Source organism: Miniopterus schreibersii (genome assembly GCF_964146895.1).
Source record: "Miniopterus schreibersii genome assembly, chromosome: 5".
Taxonomy (NCBI): Eukaryota; Metazoa; Chordata; class Mammalia; order Chiroptera; family Miniopteridae; genus Miniopterus; species Miniopterus schreibersii.
In genome coordinates, this window is record NC_138106.1 from 44,505,166 (window position 1) to 44,526,083 (window position 20,918).

At 32.9% G+C, this 20,918-nt stretch overlaps 1 protein-coding gene across 8 annotated transcripts in view; it reads left to right on the top strand.

The window, feature by feature from the left end:
- DLG1 (discs large MAGUK scaffold protein 1) overlaps positions 1 to 20,918 on the top strand; it is a gene marked incomplete at its 5' end in the record, with an annotated part of 224,257 nt that overhangs the window by 64,081 nt on the left and 139,258 nt on the right. For all 8 annotated transcript variants that reach the window (XM_081137784.1, XM_081137780.1, XM_081137783.1 and 5 more), the window contains one exon: positions 16,874 to 17,038. In XM_081137784.1, the coding sequence (XP_080993910.1) occupies positions 16,874 to 17,038 (165 nt within the window). The remainder of the gene's footprint in view (positions 1 to 16,873; positions 17,039 to 20,918) is intronic.

Sequence of the window (20,918 nt, forward strand, 5' to 3'; positions counted from 1 at the left end):
TCAGATCCCATCCCATTTTTTACCTATTCAGTAATCATAATTCTGAATTCTGTATTTGGAATTCTCTTGGGTTTTTAAAAAAATAATTCCTAAGTAATAAGTTGTATGGTTTTGCACATTTTTGAACCACTGGGTAACCATGTGACTTCATTTCTTTTGCCCACTTTTCTGTTGGTTTTTCTTTTCCTTACTGATTTGTAGGCAGTTTTAAAAATAGATTCTGGATATAAATATTTTGGTTATAAAGGTTAGCAATACCTTTTCTCATTATATGGCTTGTGGCATTTTTGTCCAACCTTTTTGATATCTTTTGATGATTGGAATCATGTAATTTTAATGTCAAAACTGTCAGGCTTTTCTATTAAGTTTTACACATTTCATGTTTTGTGTTTATTATTCTTTGACAGCCAGAACTCAAAGATAATCTCTCCTGTATTGGGTTCTAAAAGTTTTATAGTTTTGACTTTTACATTTAAGTCTTTAATCTGCCTGAAATTAATTTTTGTTTTGTTATGATATGGGGGGAGCATTTCATTTTTTTTTAATGGTTACCCATTTACTGACATTCATTCCATTTTCCCAGTGATCTGTACTATGTCATAAATTCGCGTATGTGATTCTGTTTCTGGATTCTTTTTTTTATATTCCACCTACCAGTTTGTCTAGCTGTATGCCAGTATACATTATCTTAATCACTACAGCTTTTAAATAATACCAGTTCTAATTGTTGATTTATGTATTATTTTGTATTTTTTTATGAACAGTAATATTTATAAATATTGACAACTTTTTACATTTTTAAAAAAATATGTTTTTATTGATTTCAGAGAGAGGAAGGGCAAGGGAGAGAGAGAATAGAAACATCAATGATGAGTCATTGATCTGCTGCCTCCTGTGCACGCCCCAGTAGGGGAAAGAGCTCACAACCTGAGCGTGTGCCCCGACTGGGAATCGGACCGTGACCTCCTGGTTCATAGGTCGACACTCAGTCACTGAGCCACACCAGCTGGGCATCTTTTACATTTTTATAATGTTAAGTTGCTGGCAAGGAAAGCTGTTCTCATTCATATTTCCACTCATTGTAGTGTTTCTGTTTTTCCACACTGTCATCAACACTAGGTATTATTAGGCGTTTATGTTTTTGTTGATCTGCCCAGATATTAAGTGTATTTCTTTATTAGTGGGGGAGGGTGAATCTTTTCATATTGTTTATTGGCTGTTTATAATTCCTTTTTATATAAATTGTTAGTTTGTGTCTCTTATTCACTTTAAAAATTGATTTGTAAGACTTTATCATATATTGAAAAAACTAGCTCTTTTGTAACATAATTAGGCTCCCCCCAACCAGTTAGAGTTTTCTTTTAAGTTGGTGATATAGAAGTTTTAAACTTCATGCATTCAAGTTTATTAGTCTTTTTTTTTGTTTGTTTCTAGATACTATTTCTGACTTAGACTTCACCAATCCAAGAATGAGAACAAATTTATCCATGTTTTGTTTCAGTAGTTTTTGTCTCAGTTCTTTATATTTAGGTCTATAATCTAACATCTAAATTTTTTTCTTTTAAGTTATAGTGTGTGGGAGGAGAGATTAACCAAAGAACTTATATGCATAACCTGTGGACACAGACAATAGTGTGGTGAAGGCCTGGGGAGTTGGGGAGGGGGGGGAAGAGGGGTCAACGGGGCAAAAAGGGGGTATGCTTTCAATAAGTATGTAATATTTTCAACAATAAAGATAAAGTAAAAAAATGTTATTTTTTTAAATTATTTAAAGTAAAATAATGTTTATCACATTATTAAATTCCCATATGTATTGACTTCCGTTGTTAGACTCTATACTGTTCAGTTGATTTGTATACTTACGTTTGTGCTATTATCAAGCTTTTAATTATTGAGGCCTTTTAAAATTTATTTATATTTGATAGAACCAGTTGCCTATCATGACTTCTTAATTCAGAATTTTCTTGGCCTTCTTAATAGTTTTTTCAAATGAAGATTACTAATGCCCTGTCAAGCATTCTCAACCATATTGATATTTTGATTGCAAACAAATTGAATTTATTGATTTTTTTGAAAATTCAGACTTAAAATATTGAACCTTTATTCAAGAACAATTGTGTTTTTCATTTATTCAGTGTTCCTTTATTCCCTTCAGTAGAAGTTTGAAGTTTTCTTCATAGAGATTTGAGTCCTTTAAGTTCTCTCTGTGTTATTGTTGCTATTGGGAATGCGATCTTTTCCAACAGATATACAGAGATTTACTATTTTATTTAATTATTTTTATTGGGGTATAATTTTTGTTCATTAAACTGCATCCATATAAAGTATACAATCCGATTAGTTTTTACAGCTGTAAACCCCTGTGAAGCCACTGCCACAATCAAGTTACAGATTATTTCTCATTCCAGAAAGGTTCTTTGTGCTCCTTTGTGTCCCATGCAACCTTCCATTCCCCACCTGATACCACTCATCTGCCTTTTGTCACTATCAATAATTTTATATTTTCAAAAACTTTATATGAATGGATTCATACAGAAGTCATACAGTCTCTGACTTCTTTAACTCAGCATAATTCTTCTGAGAGTCATAGAGGTAGTTGCTTATGTCAGTGATTTGTTTTTTATTGCAACGACATTTCACTATAAGAATATATTACATTTTGTTTATTCATATCTATTGATGGACATTTGGATTGTTAACAGTTTTGCAGTATTGTGAATAAAGATGCTGTGAATCTTCATGTAGAAGTTTTTATGTGGACATGTTTTTTAAAAATTTTTTTCAATTACAGGTTACATTTAATATTTTATTAGTTTCAGACGTACAGCATAGTGGTTATATGTAAAGTCATATACTTTACAAAGTGTTCCCCCTGATGTTTCCAGTACCCAATTTGCACCATACATAGTTATTATAAAATTGCTATGTTTCCTCTACTGTATTTTACATCCCCATGAGTATTTGTAACTATCAGTCTGTACTTTTCAAATCCCTTAACCTTTTTCATCTGTTCCCTCAAACCCCCTCCCTGTGGACATATGTTTTTATTTCTCTTGGTTAAGTATCTAGTGTTTGTTTTCATATCCTAGCATCATGTATGAGAGTCCCAGTTGCTCCACATTCTCATCAACATTTGCCTTTTCTAAAAAAAAAAAAAAAAAGTAAACAGTGGTTACGCAGTAGTACCTCATTGTGACTTTATTTTGCATTTCCTTGATGACTTGTGACGTTGAGCATCATTTTGTGTTTGACATTATTAGTATATCTTCTTTTGGGGAAGTGTTATGTGTTAAATTGTGTTCTCTCAAAAAAGGAGGAGGAGGTTGGATTCCCAAACTCTAGTACCTCAGAATGTGACTTATTTGGAGATTGGGTCTCTACAGAGTTCATCAAGTTGAAATGAGGTCATTAGGCTGAGCGCTAATCTAATGGTTACTTACAACAAGGGGAAATTTGGACAAAGAGATAGGCACAGAGCAAGAGCACCATATGAAGATGAGGGCAGAGATCTTGGTGATGCATGTACAAGCCAGTGGATGCCAAAGAATGCCAGCAAGCTACCAGAATCAGGAGAGAAAGAATCATGGAATAGATTCTTTCTCAGAGAATCAGAATCATGGAGTAGATTCTTCCTCGGAGCCCTCAGAAGGAACCAACTCTGCTGACACCTTGATCTCAGACTTTTAGCCTCCAGAACTATGAGAGAATAAATTGTTGTTTAAACCACCCAGTTTGTGTACTTCGTTACAGTAGTCTTAGCAAAATACATGGAGGCCCTAGCTGGTTTGGCTCAGTGGTAGAGCATCGGCCCAAGGACTGGAGGGTCCCAGATTCGATTTTGGCCCAAGGGCACATACCTTGGTTGCAGGTTCAATTCTGGCCCCATTGGGGCCTGTGCAGGAGGCAACCAATTGATGTGTCTCTCTCACATCATTGTCTCCCTCCCTCCTTTTACTGTCTCTACACGGCAATGGAAAATAATATCCTCCGGTGAGGATTAAAAAAAAAGAAAAAAGAATACATGAAGTATGATATAAATTTGTTCCTCACTTAAAAAAACTGAATTGTTTGTCTTTCTATTATTAAATTGTAAAAGGTCTTTATGCAGATGAGTCCTTTGTCAGATTTACTTATTACAAATATTTTCTCTCATTTTGTAGTTTTACTTTTACTTTCCTTGTGATTTTGAAAAGCAAAAGTTCTAATAAAGCTCAGTTTATCAGAATTTTTCATTGTGCTTTTTGTCTTCTGTATAACAAATCTTTTCCTACCCCAAGTTTTTGTTTTGTTTTGTTTTTTGTTTTTTGTTTTAATATATCTTTATTGACTTCAGAGAGAGGAAAGGAGAGAGAGAGAGAGATAGAAACATCAGTGATGAGAAAGTCATTGATTGGCTGCAGCCTGCAATTCGGGCATGTGCCCTGACCAGGAATCGAACCCTGATCGCCTGGATCCTATGTTGATGCTCAACCACTGAGCCACGCCCAGCTGGGCCCTACCCCAAGTTTTTAAAAAATATTTTTAAAAAAATTGTCTCCTAGGTTTATAGTTGTAGATTTTACATTGAGGTCGCTGATCCATTTTGAATTAATTTTGTGTATGATGAATATCCAGTTGTTTCAGAACCATTTGTTCAAAAGTCTTTTCCTTCCGTCATTAAATTGCTATTGCACTTTGTCAAAAATCAATTGACCATATATGTGTGAATTTATTTCTGGACTCTCTTTTCTGTTTCATTGATAATTTTGTCCACCTTTTGGCCAGTACCACACTGTCTTGAAATCAGGTAATGTAAGCCTTCCAACTTCGTTCTTTATAAAATTTGGTTTGGCTATTCTAGGTCATTTGCATTTCACCATTTTGCAATCAGTGTGTCAGTTTCTACAAAAATTGTGCAGGAATTATTATTGGGATTGCATTGACTCTGTAGATCATTTGAAGAAAATAGGTATCTTAACAACATTGAGTCTTCCAATTCATAAACATATTATGTTTCTCTTTAGGTCTTCATTTCTTTTAGCAGTGTTCTGTAATTTGCAGTGAAGATGTCTTGTGCATCTTGTTAAAAACTATTTCTGATTTTTAAATCTTTTTTGGAGTTGGTATAAGTGGAATTTTTAGAACATTTTGGTTTCCAGTTATTTGCTGTTGGTATAAAAAATACAATTTGATTGATTAACATTGCACTCTGCAACCTTGCTAAATTCAACTATTGTATTACTTTTGTAAATTCCTTGGAATATTTATTGTAAACAATCATGTCTTTTGCAAATGGAGACAGTTTTACTTCTTCCTTACTGGCTTTCATGCTTTTTATTTCTTTTACTTGCCTTCTAGCCATGGTTACGTAGTTCAGCATAATTTTTAACAGAAGTGAGGAGAATGAGAATCCTTTGCCTTGTTCCCCATCTTAATGTGGAGAATGTTTAACATTTCACCATTAGATGTGTTAATTGTAAGGCTTTTGTAGATTATCAGGTTAAAATTGTTCTGAATTTTAAGTTTGCTGAGAATTTTATGAATTGGTGCTAAATTAGGTCACATGTCTATTGAAATTATCATATGTTTCTCTTTTTTTCTCTTAATATTGAGAACTGCACTGATTTTTTTCCAGATACTGAATTCACTTTGCCTTAGTGTGATAAATCCTGTTTTAATCATAATGTATTATCTTTTGGATTATCCTTTTCACAGTCAGTTTGCTGCTTTTTAAAAAAGATTCTTGCATATGTTCTTGAACGATATTATTCCATCATTTTCTTCTTTTGTAATGTCTTTGTCAGGATTTAATATTAACATTAAGCTGGTCTCATAGTTAGAAAATGTTCTTTTTGTGTTCTGAAAGAATTTGTGTAAAAAATTATGTTTTTTTCTTAAATTAAGTTTGGTAAAATTTACATCTAGGCCTGTAGTCTTCTCTGTGAGAGGAATTTTTGATAACAAATTTGATTTCTTTAATAGGTATGGGACCATTGAGATATACTGTTTCCTAGTATGTCAGTATATTCTGTGTGGTAAGAAGTATCTTTCAAGGAATTTCTTGATTTCATCTAACCTGCTAAATTACTTGGCCTAAAATTGTTCATAATTATTTTCTTACTGTCTTTTTAAGGTTTGTTAGATTTTTTTGGTGATAATCTCTCTTACATTCTTGATACTAGTAATTGTATTATTTTTCCTTTATTAGTCTAGAAAAGTTTCTCCATTTTGCTGATCATTTGACTTTATTAACAGTCTCAATTGTTTGTTTTCTACTTCATTGATTATTGACCTTTGTTTTTTCTTCCTCTTCACTTGGTTTACTTTAGTATTTTGTAGCTTCTTGAAGTAAATTTTTAGGTAACTGATTTTATTTATTTGTTTTATTTTTATTAAAAAATTTTTTTTTTTTAATTTTTGTTTAAAATATTACAGATGTCCCTTTTTCTCCCCAGTGTCCCATTCCACCCCAGGTCACTGATTTTAAATTTTTTTTCTCTAATATAAGAATTTAAAGCTATAAATACATTCTAAGTACTTGAAAAGTTCAAGAACAGTCTACAAGACAATTTTCACTTCTGACACCAATTATAAGTTCAGTGATTCACAAGACCACTTGTAGGTTCAATAATTTGATAGTAGGACTCATGGAGCTCATTGAAAGCTGTTATACTCCTGGTTATGGTTTATTACAGTGAAGGATATACAGATTAAAGTCAGCTAAAGGAGAGACCTATGGGGCAAAGTCCAAGAAAGTTCCAAACAAGGTGCTTCCAGTTGTCCTCTAAGTGTGGAGTCACGGACAACTTTAATTCTACTGGCAGCAATGTGTGATAATACACACCAAATATTTCCAACCGGAGAAACTCACCCAGGTCCTGGTGTCCAGAGTTTTTATTGGGGTTCAATCACGTCTCTGTGGTTTCCTGGAGCTGACCCATCCTCAACTTCTGGAGGTTGAGCTAATACTGTGTTACTCAAACTCTCTGTAATAAACTACATTGCTACTATCTTGTGTGTTCCAAAGCCCCTAGGTAGACACTCATATCACCAGGACATTCTGAGGGCTTAGAGATTACCTCCCTGGAGCTGAGGGAAAAGGCCAGACCTCTTCTTTGGACAAAGTTAAATTCTTTACTACACAGAACTACTTTAGCTTCATTCAACAAATTTTAATCTAATTTTCATTATCATTCAGTTCCAAAATGTTTTTAATTTCCTTCTTGGGTCCTTTTTCAACCATGAGTTTTACAAGATATTTTGTTGTTGTTTCCAAGTTAGTTAATTCTCTTGTGGTTAGAGAATATACTCTTTATGATTTCAGTCCTTTAAAAATTTGTGACTTGCTTTATGGCTTAGCAGATGGACTATCTTGGCAAACATATCATGTGCACCAAAAAGAATTATTTTCTTCAGTTGTTGGATATAATGTACTATAAATATCAATTAGGTCAAGGTGATTGGTAGTTTATTCAGATTGTTTTCACTGATGTTTGTGTCAGTTGCTAATCAAGGAGTTTTAAAAACTCTTACTAAGATTATGGAACTATCGATTTCTCCCTTTAATTATCTTCGGTTTTGCTTGCGTATTTTAAGACTCTATCATCAGATGCACACATTCATGGTTATTATATCTCCCTGGTGAATTAAATTTTTATCACTTTGAAATCTCTTTCTTCAAGTAATATTGTTTGTCTTGAAGTCTGTTTTATCAGATATTAATATAGCCACTCGAGCTTTTTTATTTTTATGATTTACAGGCTGTATCTTTTTTTATTTTTATACTTTTGCCCCATCTCTCTTTATATATAAAGTGCATTTCTTGCTTTATTATTCATTCTGATAACTATGTTTTGTTGTATTAGGCTTTCTTAAAGGTGCCAAGTACAAGGGAACTTATACTAAGAGATTTTTACTAGCTAGAGAATATACAACCTGAACTTCAGATAGGATACTTGAACTTAAACCAATCAAATCTGTGCAATCCATCAATTTATTATGACATTTTAATAATAATTTTTTAATTAAGATATTCACATACCATAGCATTCACCCTTTAAAGTGTACAGTTCTGTCAAAGGATATGCAACCATCACCACTAACTAATTTCAGAACGTTTTCATCACCCCCAAAAGAAACTCCATATCCTCTAGTATTTGATTTCCATTTCTCACTCTCCCCAGTCCTTGGCAAACACTGGTCTATCTGGTTCTATGAATTGGCCCTTTTTGAACATTTCGTATAAATGGCACTAAACTGTATGTGGCCTTTTGTATCCGGCTTCTTTCACTTAGCATAATGTTTTCAAAGTTACATGTTGTAAAATGTATAAATACTTCTTTTTGTAGCTGAAGAATAATATTCCATTGTGTGGATATACCACATTTTGTTTATCCACTCATAAATTAAGTCATTGGGGCTGATTTCTACTTTGAGGCTATTGTGAATTGTGATGCTATGAACAGGATGCTATGTGTACAATTTTTGGTTTGGATGCACATTTTCACTTCTCTTAGAGGAGGAGAATCGCTCAGTTATATGGTAACTCTTTTTACATTTTGAGGAACTGCTAAACTGTTTTCCAGTGTGGCTGCACCATTTTACATTTTACATTTCCTCCAGCACTGTTTGAGGGTTCCCATTTCCCCACATTCTTGCCAGCATATGTTATCAGTCTTTTTTATTATAGCCATCCTGGTGGATATGAAGTGATACCTCATTGTGATTTTGATTTGCACTTCTATAATGACTAATGATGTTGAACATTTTGTCATATGATTATTGACTGTATATCTTCTATGGAGAAATGTCTGTTAAAATCCTTTACCCATTTTAAAATTGAGTTGCCTTTTTATTGTTGAGTTGTAAGAGTTCCTTGTGTATTCTGGTACCCTTATCAAATATGTGAGTTGCAAATATTTTATCCTATTCTGTGGGTTAACTTTTCACTTTTTTTTCTTTTTTTTTTTTTTACTATCTTTGTTGTTTTTATTAGGGCTCTGCTTACACAGTTCCAAGATGCAAAACACAAAAGTGAATAAAAGACTTGTATCCTGAATCTATAAAGAATTCTTATAACTCAATAATAAGACAAACAACCCAATAAAAAATGAGTAAAAGATTTGAAGAGATATTTCAACAGAGATATGGATGACACATGAGCATATGAAAAGATCATTATTAGTCATCATCAGTGTGATACCATCACAAACCTGCTTACAAAGCTAAAATGAATAAGAGACAATATCACATGTTGGCAAGGAGGTGGAGCACCTGGAATTGCCATACACTGCTGCTGGTGGGAATGCAAAATGGAATAAATAAGTTTGGTATTTTCTTACGAAATTGTGTAGTATGTATAAAATGAGAAGCAGTCCTACATCTAGTTATTTTCCTTGAGAAATTAAAATGTTAAGTTTACACAGAGACCTGTATGTGAATGTTCATAGCAGATTTGTCATAATAACCTCAAACTGGAAATAACCCAATTCAATTCAAGTGATGAATGTGGTACCTCTATGTAATGGAATATGACTCCAGTAATAAAAGGACACAAACTGATATACACAGCAAAATGGATGCATCTAAAAATAGCATTAAGTGAAAGGAGTCAGACACAAAAAACTACATATTGTGTGGTTTTTTTATTCATGTGACGTGGAATGTTGTAGAGACCGAAACATGGGGCAGAAATTAGATCAGTACGTAGTTGCTAGAAGATGAGGAGGAACTGGCTGCAGTGGGGAACTTCTTGGAGTGATAGAAATGTTCTGTATCTTGATGGTGGTGGTTACACAGTTATTTACATTTTTCGAAACATCAAATTATACACTTCAAAAGGAAAATTTTTACTTTATATAAATTACACCCCAATAAACCCAACTTCTTAAAAATGTTCCATAGGTTTTGAGTAGTCTTTGTCTAACTCTTTTCTCTGAAAGGCCTGTTATTTTTAGTGAATGGGTTTACAGAAGGCTAGATTTTAAAGGAACATACATATTTAATCATAGCAAAAATATCTGTTGTGATTACATTTTCTTTCCTCTATAGTTTTTTGTTCTTCTGGTGTTTAGTATGTCTCAATCTTAATGGGTTGCTGTCCATTCTGCTACATGGCTCTTGTCCTGGGACTTTCCTTTGCTGTTGTCCCAGGAAGTGTCCTCACCTGATCTCTTGCATGGGATGTCTGTTTCTTGGATCCTTTATCTTCTGCTTTCTTGAGTTTGCCTCTGCTTTATGGCAAAGCACCGTCTTCCAATATCTTCTTGAGATAGGGTACATGGGAGATAAAATTTTTAAGATCTAACATTCTGAAAATGTCTTTATTCTGCTCTCACAATTGACTGATAGTTTGAGTATAGGACTCTGGTTTGGAAATCATTTATCATATTTTAAAGGCATTAATTCCATTGTTGTCATCCTACAGTGTTGCTGTGACAGCCATTCTGCTACCTCATCCTTTGAAGATAATCTGCTTTTCTTCTCTTTGAAAACTTTTAGTCTTTTCTTTATCCCCATTGTTCTGAAATTTTTAGTTAAAGGAGACTGGTGTGGATTTTTATCTATTAATTGTGCTGGTAACTTGGTGGGCTTTTTTTCATCAGAACATCTATATCGTTTGGTTCTCAGAGTTTTAAATTTTTCTTTGCGGGTAGGGGGGTTGTCCATACACAAAATGTGTGGACATTACTTAAAATTTTTAAAAAATTTTTCCATTACAGTTGACATTCAATATAAGTTTCAGGTATACAGCGTAGTGGTTAGACATTTATATAACTTATGCAGTGATTCAAGTCTAGTACTCACTTGATGCCATACATAGTTATTACAATATTACTATTTTCACTGTGTTGTACTCTACATCCCCATGACTACTTTGTAACTTCCAATTTGTACTTCTTAATCCCTTCACCTTTTCACCCAGCCCTCAAACCCCTTCCTACCTATCAATCATCAGTTTATTCTATGAGTTTGTTTCTGTTTTGTTTATTTGTTTGTTTATTTTAGATTCCATATATAAGGAAAGTCGTATGATATTTTAGTCTTTCTCTCTCAGATTTACTTCACTTAGTAAAACCTTCTAGTCCCATCCATATTGTGACAAATAGTAAAATTTCATTTTTTATGGCCAAGTAAATTCCATTGTATATAGTACCACATCTTTATCCAGTTGTCTGTTGATGGACACTGAGGTTGTTTCCATATCTTGGCCATTGTAAATAATGCTTCAGGGAACATTATTTCAGGATGCATACATCTTTTCAAATTAGTGTTTTGGGTTTCTCCAGATAAATACCCAGAAGTGGAAATGCCAAGTCATAAGGCAGTTCTATTTTTAATTTTTTGGGGGAACCTCCATACTGTTTTCCATAGTGGCTGCACCAGCCTGCAATCCCACCAACAGTTCATGAGGGTTCCCTTTTCTCCACATGCTTGCCAACACTTGTCTGTTGTCTTTTTTATGATAGCCATTCTGACAGATGTCAGGTGATACCTCATTGTGGTTTTAATATGCATTTCTCTGGTGATTAGTGATATTGAGCATCTTTTCATATATCTATTGTCCATCTGATGTTCTCTTTAGGGAAATGTAAGCTCTTCATCTCTTCAATTCTAAATGACAACCTTTCTGGGTAGATTGATCTTGGTTGTAGGTCTGCTTTTCATCACTGAATATTTCATACCAATCCCTTCTGATCTGCACAGTTTCTGATGTGAAATCAGCTGACAGTTTTATGGGAGCTCCCTTGTACATAACCTTTTTATTTTCTTCATAGTGCACTTTGGTGAACAAAAGTTATTTATATGAAATAAAATTTATTTTGTTTTTTCTTTGCTTACCTAAGAAACCATTGCTTAATGCAAGGCCATAAGGATTTTCACTTAAGTTTTCTTGTAAGAGTTTTATAGGTTTAGCTCTTATATATTTAGATCATGATTCATTTTGGAGTAATTTTTATATACAGGGTGGGGCAAAAGTAGGTTTACAGTTGTGAGTACTCAAAACACAAATTTTATTCATGTATTATTTATTCTTGTACTATTTTCCATATAAACAACTGTAAACCTACTTTTGCTACACCCTGTATGGTGTCAGAAGGCATCTAATTTAATTTTTTTGCATCCAGTTGTCTCAGCATCATTTGCTGAAAACACTGTTCTTTCTTCATTAAGTTGTTTTAGCACCCATGTTGAAAATCAATTGACCATTAATGTAAGGCTATATTACATTCTGGGCCTTTAATTCTATTCAATTGGTATGTGTCTATCCTATGACAGTATCACAATCTTGATTAATGTAGCTTTGTAGAAAGTTTTGAAATTGGGAAGTGTGAGTCCTCTACTTCGCTCTTCTGTTTCAAGATTGTTTTTTTATTGTTCTGGGTGTTTTGCAACTTCATATGAATATTAGGATCAGCTTGTCATTTTCTGGAAGAAAAAAAAGCGCCAGGTTGGATTTCGATCAGGATTGCATTGAATGGTATATGAAAACCTTAGGAAGATGATAGGGAACCAATTTTTATCTGTCTTGAAAACTTGTGCTAAAAAGGGGGAGGGGGGCATACTTAAGTATTTTTTCTGTTTATTGATGTGTTAACCATACCAATAGGCAACCAAATTGTAGGTGAAGAGAAATGTCTCATTATATATGTATACCATTTAATAAATTAAAAAGAACTAATGGAATTAGTGTGTCACCATTTTGCAGCACCCAGTGAATGAATTTAGTCATTGAGTATCAAGAGCTGCTAGCATCACAAAAAGAAATAACCAGACATTATGTGCTTCTTTTTTCTTTCCTTTTTTTTGTTTTTTTGTTAATCCTCACCCAAGGATATTTTTTTTCCATTTTTTTTTATTTTTATTTTTTTTAAGAGAGAGAGAGAGATGAGAGAGATGAGAGAGAGACATTCATCAGTTGCCTCCTGTAGGTGCCTGGCTAGGGCCAGGATCCTGTAACCCAAGTATGTGCCCTTGACCAAGAATCAACCCCTCAACCCCTTGACTTGCCAACATCCTAGCGATGAAGCCAAACCAGCCAGGGCTATGTGCTTCTTGATAGAAGAACACTGTACCATCTATTGTCTTGGCAAAAGGATTGAACATGAGACTGATCAAGCTATTGCATTTAGCTGCCAATTTGCAGGAAATACAGAAGCCAAAGAACCAATTAAATTGTCCCATGAGAATGGAATGATTTCACTGGGAAATGAGGTCAACTGCCTTGAGGTTTTCAATAATTATAAGGAATAAAAAAGGATCAAAGTCTAACATATGTGAGGGTGGGGAGGTGCAGTCTAGTGGTAGGCAGCTTGTTTTCATTTTTTCATTCAAACTATACTATAGTGAATATCCTTCTGCATGTAAGTATCTGTAAAGTTTGAAAAGATGGTATCAAGTGTCCTTTCTTACATCTACTAAGGTATAAATAAGAGTAGTTAGATTTTGCTTCCACTCAATTGAATGTATAAACTGTGTTAAGTTTTGTAAGTGTGTTTATGTTCAGCCTTACTCGGGATGAAGTTAGAAAATTATTTTCAGTGGTTTTGAAAATAATATAAAAACAGATTTATTTAAGCTAGTTAATGTTGATGTGGGCCTCATTGTTTTCCATGTAATTGTACTGTTTCACAGAAGAATGTTATTTAAAAATAGTGATGCTGGAGGTTGCAGTCAAATTCATAGTTAAGATTTTTAAAAATATTTTATAATGTACCTATTTGTCTATATGCAACAAATGTTTAATTTGCTCACTGATACTACCTCTACGGTTGATTCCTAGAAGTGGAATTACTGGATCAAGAAGTAGAAACATTTTTAGGGCTTTTGAAGCATATTGCCAAACTGCCCACCAAAAAAAGACCTCTACCAAGAATGTGATGATTTATATTCATTTCTCTGAGTTGCTGGCACTGTTATTTTTATTTACTGAAGAAGTGGAACATGTTTTTCCTATATGTTTACTGACCCACTTGTATGCCTTTTGTGACTGTATCTTTATTATGTTTGCTGTCTTTTTAAAAAAATGACTTATAAAAGCAGATTATAGGGGTTAGTGATTCTTTGTTATAAATTCTTGTTTCTATTGCGCTTTGTCTATGTCCTTTTTTTGGTTTGTTTATGAGTGTACTTATTTGGGGGGGCATATTTTAGCTTGTTTTGGTTTTGTGTTTATGCATACACATTCCCAGCCTGATTGATTTGAGAAACATGCATTTTTATTTTTCTCCCAGTTCCTATAATTGTAGTATCTTTTACTTTTATATATGGTGTGAGGTAGATTTGGTTTTCTTATGTTAATCTTTTAAAATTAGATTGCATAGAATTACATGTGTGTATGAGAGGTAGCAAGAAAGAGACAGATTCTTTTGTAAATAAAACAAATACTGTTATCTAATAGACTAATTTTTTATTAGAACTTGAAAAGGCTGATTTTTTTTCATTTGTGTACAAATTAACTGAATAAGATAACCAAAACAACTTTAACTTTTCATGTTGACTTCACTTAAACAACTGTATCTTTTGAGATACAGTGTTCAGCTAACGTTGGGTAAGAAATAGGCAAATATTCAGGGCTTTTCATTTTTATTGTGGTAAAATACACATAGCATAAAAATACCAGCTTAACCATTTTTACATTTACAGTTCAGTGGTATTAAATACATTCACATTGTTGTGCAGCCATTACCACTATCCATCCCCATAACTCTTTTCATCTTGTAAGACTGAAACTATGCCTATAAACAATGACTCAAAATTTTGCCCTCCCCCAGCCTCTGGCAACCATCATTGTACTTTCTGTCTGTATGATTTTGACTACTCGAAGTCCCTCATGTAAGTGGAATCATACAGTATCTTTTTTTATGACTGGGTTATTTCACTTAGCATAATGTCCATAAGGTTCATCCATGTTGTAACATATTGCAGAATTTCCTTCCTTAAGGCTGAATAATATTTTATTGTATGTATATACCACATTTTGTTTATCCATTCACTTGTTGATGGACACTTGGGTTTCTTCCATGGTTTAGCTATTGTGAATAATGCTGCTATGCACCCTGATATACAAATGTCTATTCAAGATCCTGCTTCCAATTCTTTTGGGTATATATGGTAATTGTATTTTAATTTTTTGAGGAACCGCCATACTATTTTATAGTCCTACCAACAGTGCATAAAGGTTTCAGTTTCTTCACATCCTCACCAATACTTTTCTGTTGTTTTGATAAGGTATCTTCGTAATGGCTATGGATGGTATCTCATTGTAGTTTTGATTTGCATTTTCCTAATGATTAGTAATGTTGAAAATCTTTTCATATGCTCATTGGCCATTTGTATATCTTATTTGGAGTAATGTTTGTTTAAGCACTTTGGCATTTTTTAATTATGTGTTTGATTTTCATTATTGTTGAGTTTTAGGAGTTCTGTATATATTCTGGATATTAATCCCTTATCAGGTACATGATTTGCAAATATTTTTTCCCATTCTGTGCACTGCCCTTTTATTCTATGGATAGTGTCTTTTGATGTACAATTTTAAAAAATTTTAGTGTAGTACAGTTGTCTTGTTCTTGTTGTTGTTACCTATGCCTTTTGTGTCATATCTAAGAACTCATGTCCAAATGCAGCATCATGGAGCTTTTGTATTACGTTTTCTTCTAAGAGTCTTACTGTTTTAGGTCTTACATTTAGGTCCTTGATTCACTTTGCATTGATCTTTGTATATGGTGCTAGATAAGAGTCCAACTTCATTCTTTTGCATGTGTATATCCGGTTTTCCCAGCAACATTTGTTGAAAACTGTCTTTCCCTCATTGAATGGTCTTGGCACTCCTGTCAAAAATATTTTGACCATAAATATGAGGGTTTATTTTATAGCTTTGTAGTAAATTTTGAGATGAGGAAGTTTGCGTTTTCCAGCTTTGTTCTTTTTCATGATTATTTTGACTCTTCGGATCCCTTGAGATTCCATATGAATTTTAGGATGGGTTTTCCTAGTTCTTCAAAAATAATGCCATTGAGATTTTGATAGGGATTGTATAGACTCTGTATATTGTTTTGAGTACTATTGACATCTTAGCAATATGAAGTTTCCTAATCCATGAACAAGGAATGTGTTCCCATTTATTTATGTCATCTTTAATTTCTTTCAGCAGTTCTGTAGTTTTCTTTGTACAAGTCTTTCACCTTGATGGTTAAGTTCATTTTTAATTATTTTATTTGCTTTGATGCTGTTGTAAATGGAATTGTTTTTGTAATTTTTTTTAGATTGTTTGTGTATAGAAATGATTTTTGTGTGTTGACTTTGTATCCTGCTACTTTGCTCTGAATTCATAAGTTCTAACAGCACTTTTGGACGTCTGTAGGATTTTCTATATATAAGATTGTATCATCTACAAACAGATAATTTTACTTCTTCCTTGTCAATTTGGATGCCTTTCATTTCTTTTTCTTGTCTTATTGTTCTGGCTACCACTTCCATTACTATGTTGAAAAGAAGTGGTGAAGTTGACCAAAATTAACCTCAATTTATCATCCAAGTTTTCCCCTGGAAGCTATAAGCCTTTAACAGATTCCAGAGTTCCAAAATAGTTACATCAGATTCTGCCTGTGCAGTTGTTATGTAGGTGGGGGACAGATTCCTGGGGCTTCCCACTCTTCCATCTTTTCAGAATCTGAACTATTTTAAATAATCTAATAATTTCATTTAAATGTTAGCATTACTTTAAAATGAAGACCAATTTCTCTCAGACTTGGTGTGTTAAGCCATAAAATACACTCCATATAGTTAAATATTATCAAGTATTTGGCTAGTTATGAATACCGTGATTTGAATTGAACTCACTTTGCTTCTCAGGGCTTCTTCACATTTAACAGTTTTCTTCTCTTTACAGAAATACCGGTATCGGGATGAAGATACACCTCCTCAAGAGCACATTTCCCCACAAATCACTAGTGAAGTGATAGGTCCAGAATTGGTTCATATTTCAGAGAAGAACCTGTCAGAAATTGAGAATGTCCATGGATTTGTTTCTCATTCTCATATTTCACCAATAAAGGTAAGTTAATTTTGTTGCTATGTATTATATATTACTTTTGTTACTAGTATAGCTCATGCTCAGAACTATTCTTTCATGTAGGATTTTGCTCCCTTGATTATTTCTGGGTTTGTAGTATAGGGAATTTTATAATATTTATTAGCATTCTAAAAACATTTTTAAAGATATATTTTATAAATGAATTTTAATCAGTGATACTATCTTTAAGCCTAAAAATTCCTATGAAGGAACTATTATACTTCAAATACCACACATTGAAATATTATTAAAAACTTTTCTTAAATATTAGTAGGTACAGAAAAAGATTACCAGTTTCTTTGAAATCTAGTCTGTGGCTTTACCTAATCTCATTACCTTGCCTTCCTTCTCCAAAATAACCACAATCCTGGTTTCTTATAAAACTCTACCACATATTTATATCTCTGATCAATATATTATTTATTTTGCCTGTCTTGAACTTTATACAATTGGAATTATACTGTATATAATCTCAGCTTGCATTTTTTGCTTAACGTTATATATACATATTCCTGAGATTCATTATTTTTACTGTTCTAGTTTTCTATTTTATGAATATAATTTATCTTACATTAGATGAACATTGAGATATTTCAGATTATTACCAATATAAAAAGTGCTGTTAAAAACATAGATTGTGTATACACATTTTTGTGGATAGCACCAGATTATTTTCTAAGTGGTTGTATAATTTACATTTTCAGCAGCAGTATATAAGTTTTAATTGATTCATATTTTCAGCAATACTTGATATTTTTATTTTTGCCATTGGGGTTTGTAGTAAATATTATCTCACTGTGATTTTAATGTGCATTTCCCTATTTGATAATGAGGTTAAATATATTTGTTGCTCATTCAAGTTTCCTATTCTGTGACATGGCCTCAAGATTTTTGCTTATTTTTGTATTGAGCTGTCCTTTTTACTGATTTGTACAAGTTCTTTATATATTCTGGATACTTTGTTGGTTGTGTGTATGTATTGTGACTAAGGATCGTTTCTAATTTGGTAAAACTTAACCTGGTTTTTATAATTTTCTTTGAGGGATGATTTCATATTACTGGTTAAAAATTTTGATAGCTATAGTACCATTCCAGTTTTCTATTAACAGTTGTTCTCCTAGGTTATTTTTTTGTAGGACTTTATCCAATTCATATTTATTTCAAAATATTATTCTTAATATCTTGGAATTTTTTTGTTTGTACTATATTTAGGTGTGGCCCCTTTTTCATTCCTAACATTATTTGTTGGTAACTTTTTTTCTCTCTTGATCATTCTTGCCAGTGGATGGTCAATTTCAAAGTTGGTGTTTTCAGAGAACTATTTCTTTTTGAAAAATGTTCTCTTGTGTCCCTCTTTGGGTGCTGCCTCCCCCACCCTCTTGTTTTCATGCATACATATGCATACATGTATATACCTGTTTATGTATATACATAAATAAGATGTGTGGATACCCTACATATCAACTGAAGAATGTATTTGATAGAAACAATCTTGATCTTCTCTTGGGAGACTAAATGAGAGATATAATGGAAAGGTCAGTTAGCTGTTAGTGACTGTTAGTTCTCCTTTTATCTTTTCTCCCTTTCTCCTTTTATCATGTTATTTTTTATTTCCTGCTTTCTTCAAGTTTATTTTGTTTGGCTTTTTGTTCTAGTTTCAGAAGTTGGTTGTTTATTGCATTATCAGCCTTTTCTGATACTGAGTTTGTAAATTTTCTTTTACATAACACTTTGGCTGTATCCTCCAAATTTTAATATGTAATGTTTTTTGTCATCCTGACATATTCTTGTATTTTCATTATGATTTTTTTCTTTGCCCCATGAGTTACTTAGGAATACGTTTTTTAAGTTTTAAACATAGGAGATGCTTGTTTCATGTCTTTAGATTGTATTTTCTCATCTCATTTTTTCTTATTAGCTTAGAAGTTAAGCTAATTAGAAGTTAAGTTAATGTTTCTCTTCCCTTAATGGTTATCCTAGAAATTTTAATACACATCTTTAACTTCAGAATAATTTAAAATCAATAAATATATTTTATCCTCATTCTGAACAACGTAAGAACCTTAAAACAATTGAACTCTAATCATTCAGTGCTTGTTTTATAGGCTGTTCTTGTCAGCCTGTGCCTGTTTTCTTCTTAACTGAAATGATATAATCTATTTCTTACTTTATTTGAAAACCTCTGCGTATGTATTTTTTGTTTCTGATGCTTTGAATTTCTGGTCATTCTGATTGTTACAAACTATCCAAAGCCAATGTGCACACATCCAACTCCAAAGTTTTTGGTGTTTTGGTGGTTATTTTCATATGTATGCAGATTCTGGCATAAGCAGACAATGAGCCAGCATGCATAAAGTATTTTATATACCCTCTTTAAATATGATGCAGCTGCCCTGGCCAAGTAGCATAGTTGTTTAGAGCATTTTTCCCATACTTTAAGGTTACAGGTTTGATTCCAGTCAGGGCACATACAAGAATCAACCAATGAATACATAAATAAGTAAGTGGAACAACAAAAAATTGATCTCATGATCTCTCTGTCTCAAGTTGATAAATAAAAATTAAAAATATATATATGATGGAGCCTCAGTTCTCTGCTGTTGCATAAAATGCTCACTAGGCAAATAAAGCCGTATTCCAAAAAACAATTTTGTTATGCAGAATTTCCACACATCTCAGGAATTAAATAAACCTAAGCTTTTTTCCTATTATAAACTTCTTATATACATTTTTCCATGTTAAATTTTTTAAAACTTCAGACATATTACATAGTATGTGTGTACCATAATTTGGTGAACATTTCTGGTCTTTGCTATTTGTTATTTCCATTTTTACTGGGTTTTGTAAAGAAAGCTGTAGTGAGTAATCTTTGGACATAAGAAGTGTTTGATTTATTTTTTTAGGATGGATTTCCAGGAGTCAAATTACTTGGTCAGAAGCATATGAACTTTCTAAAAGTTTTTGATACTTTTTGACAGACTATATTCTGATACAGTTATAACTTAAGAATTAGTAAAGCTGCCCTGTTTGGGGAATTTCTTCCTGCTTTCCCTATCTCATGAATAGGTTACTGTGGCAGGTACCTCATAATTATTTCAGGATTGAGATAGACTAGGAGCGGGTGGATAATAGGAAAATGATTAGCGTCCCTTTAACTTGTTAGAAAATCAAATTTAAGAAAACACCACAACAACCTTTGGTTTTGACATAAGGCAAGTTTTAATGTTTTATAATTTTTTAAAAACCAGGACAAATATTTTAGGAAGTTCAACAGTGAAATATATTTTATTTAAAATATGCTGTCAGTTATCAGGTTAACAGCCTCTTTTTTTTTTTTTTTAAATATATCTTTATTGATTTCAGAAAGAGGAAGGAGAGGGAGAGAGAGAGTTGAAACATCAATGATGAGAGTGTCGTCATTGACTGGCTGCCTCCTGCACACCCTCAGCTAGGGATCGAGCCTGCAACCTGGGCATGTGCCCTGACCAGGAATCAAACCTCGATCTTCTGGATCCTAGGTCGATGCTCAACTGCTGAGGCGCACCGGCCTCTTTTTTTTTTTTTTTTAAAGCTAATATAAGGAGCTTTTCCACTTTCATAGTATTATGGTTTGGAATGAAGCAAGCAAGTAACTATTATACTGCACATGGATTTAGTATATGAATTATTTTTGTAATTTGAAAAATTATCTTTGAACAGTAGTGATCTGATTACAATGTAAATTAGGCAGTACTTTATTCTTCACAGTTCTTATAAAAGCTAATAGTTAAAAAATAAGATTGATTTAATAGATACTTTCTTTAAAAATTAACTGCTAGAATATTAGTTTGGTTCATCAAACAACAAATGCACTTAGCAAACA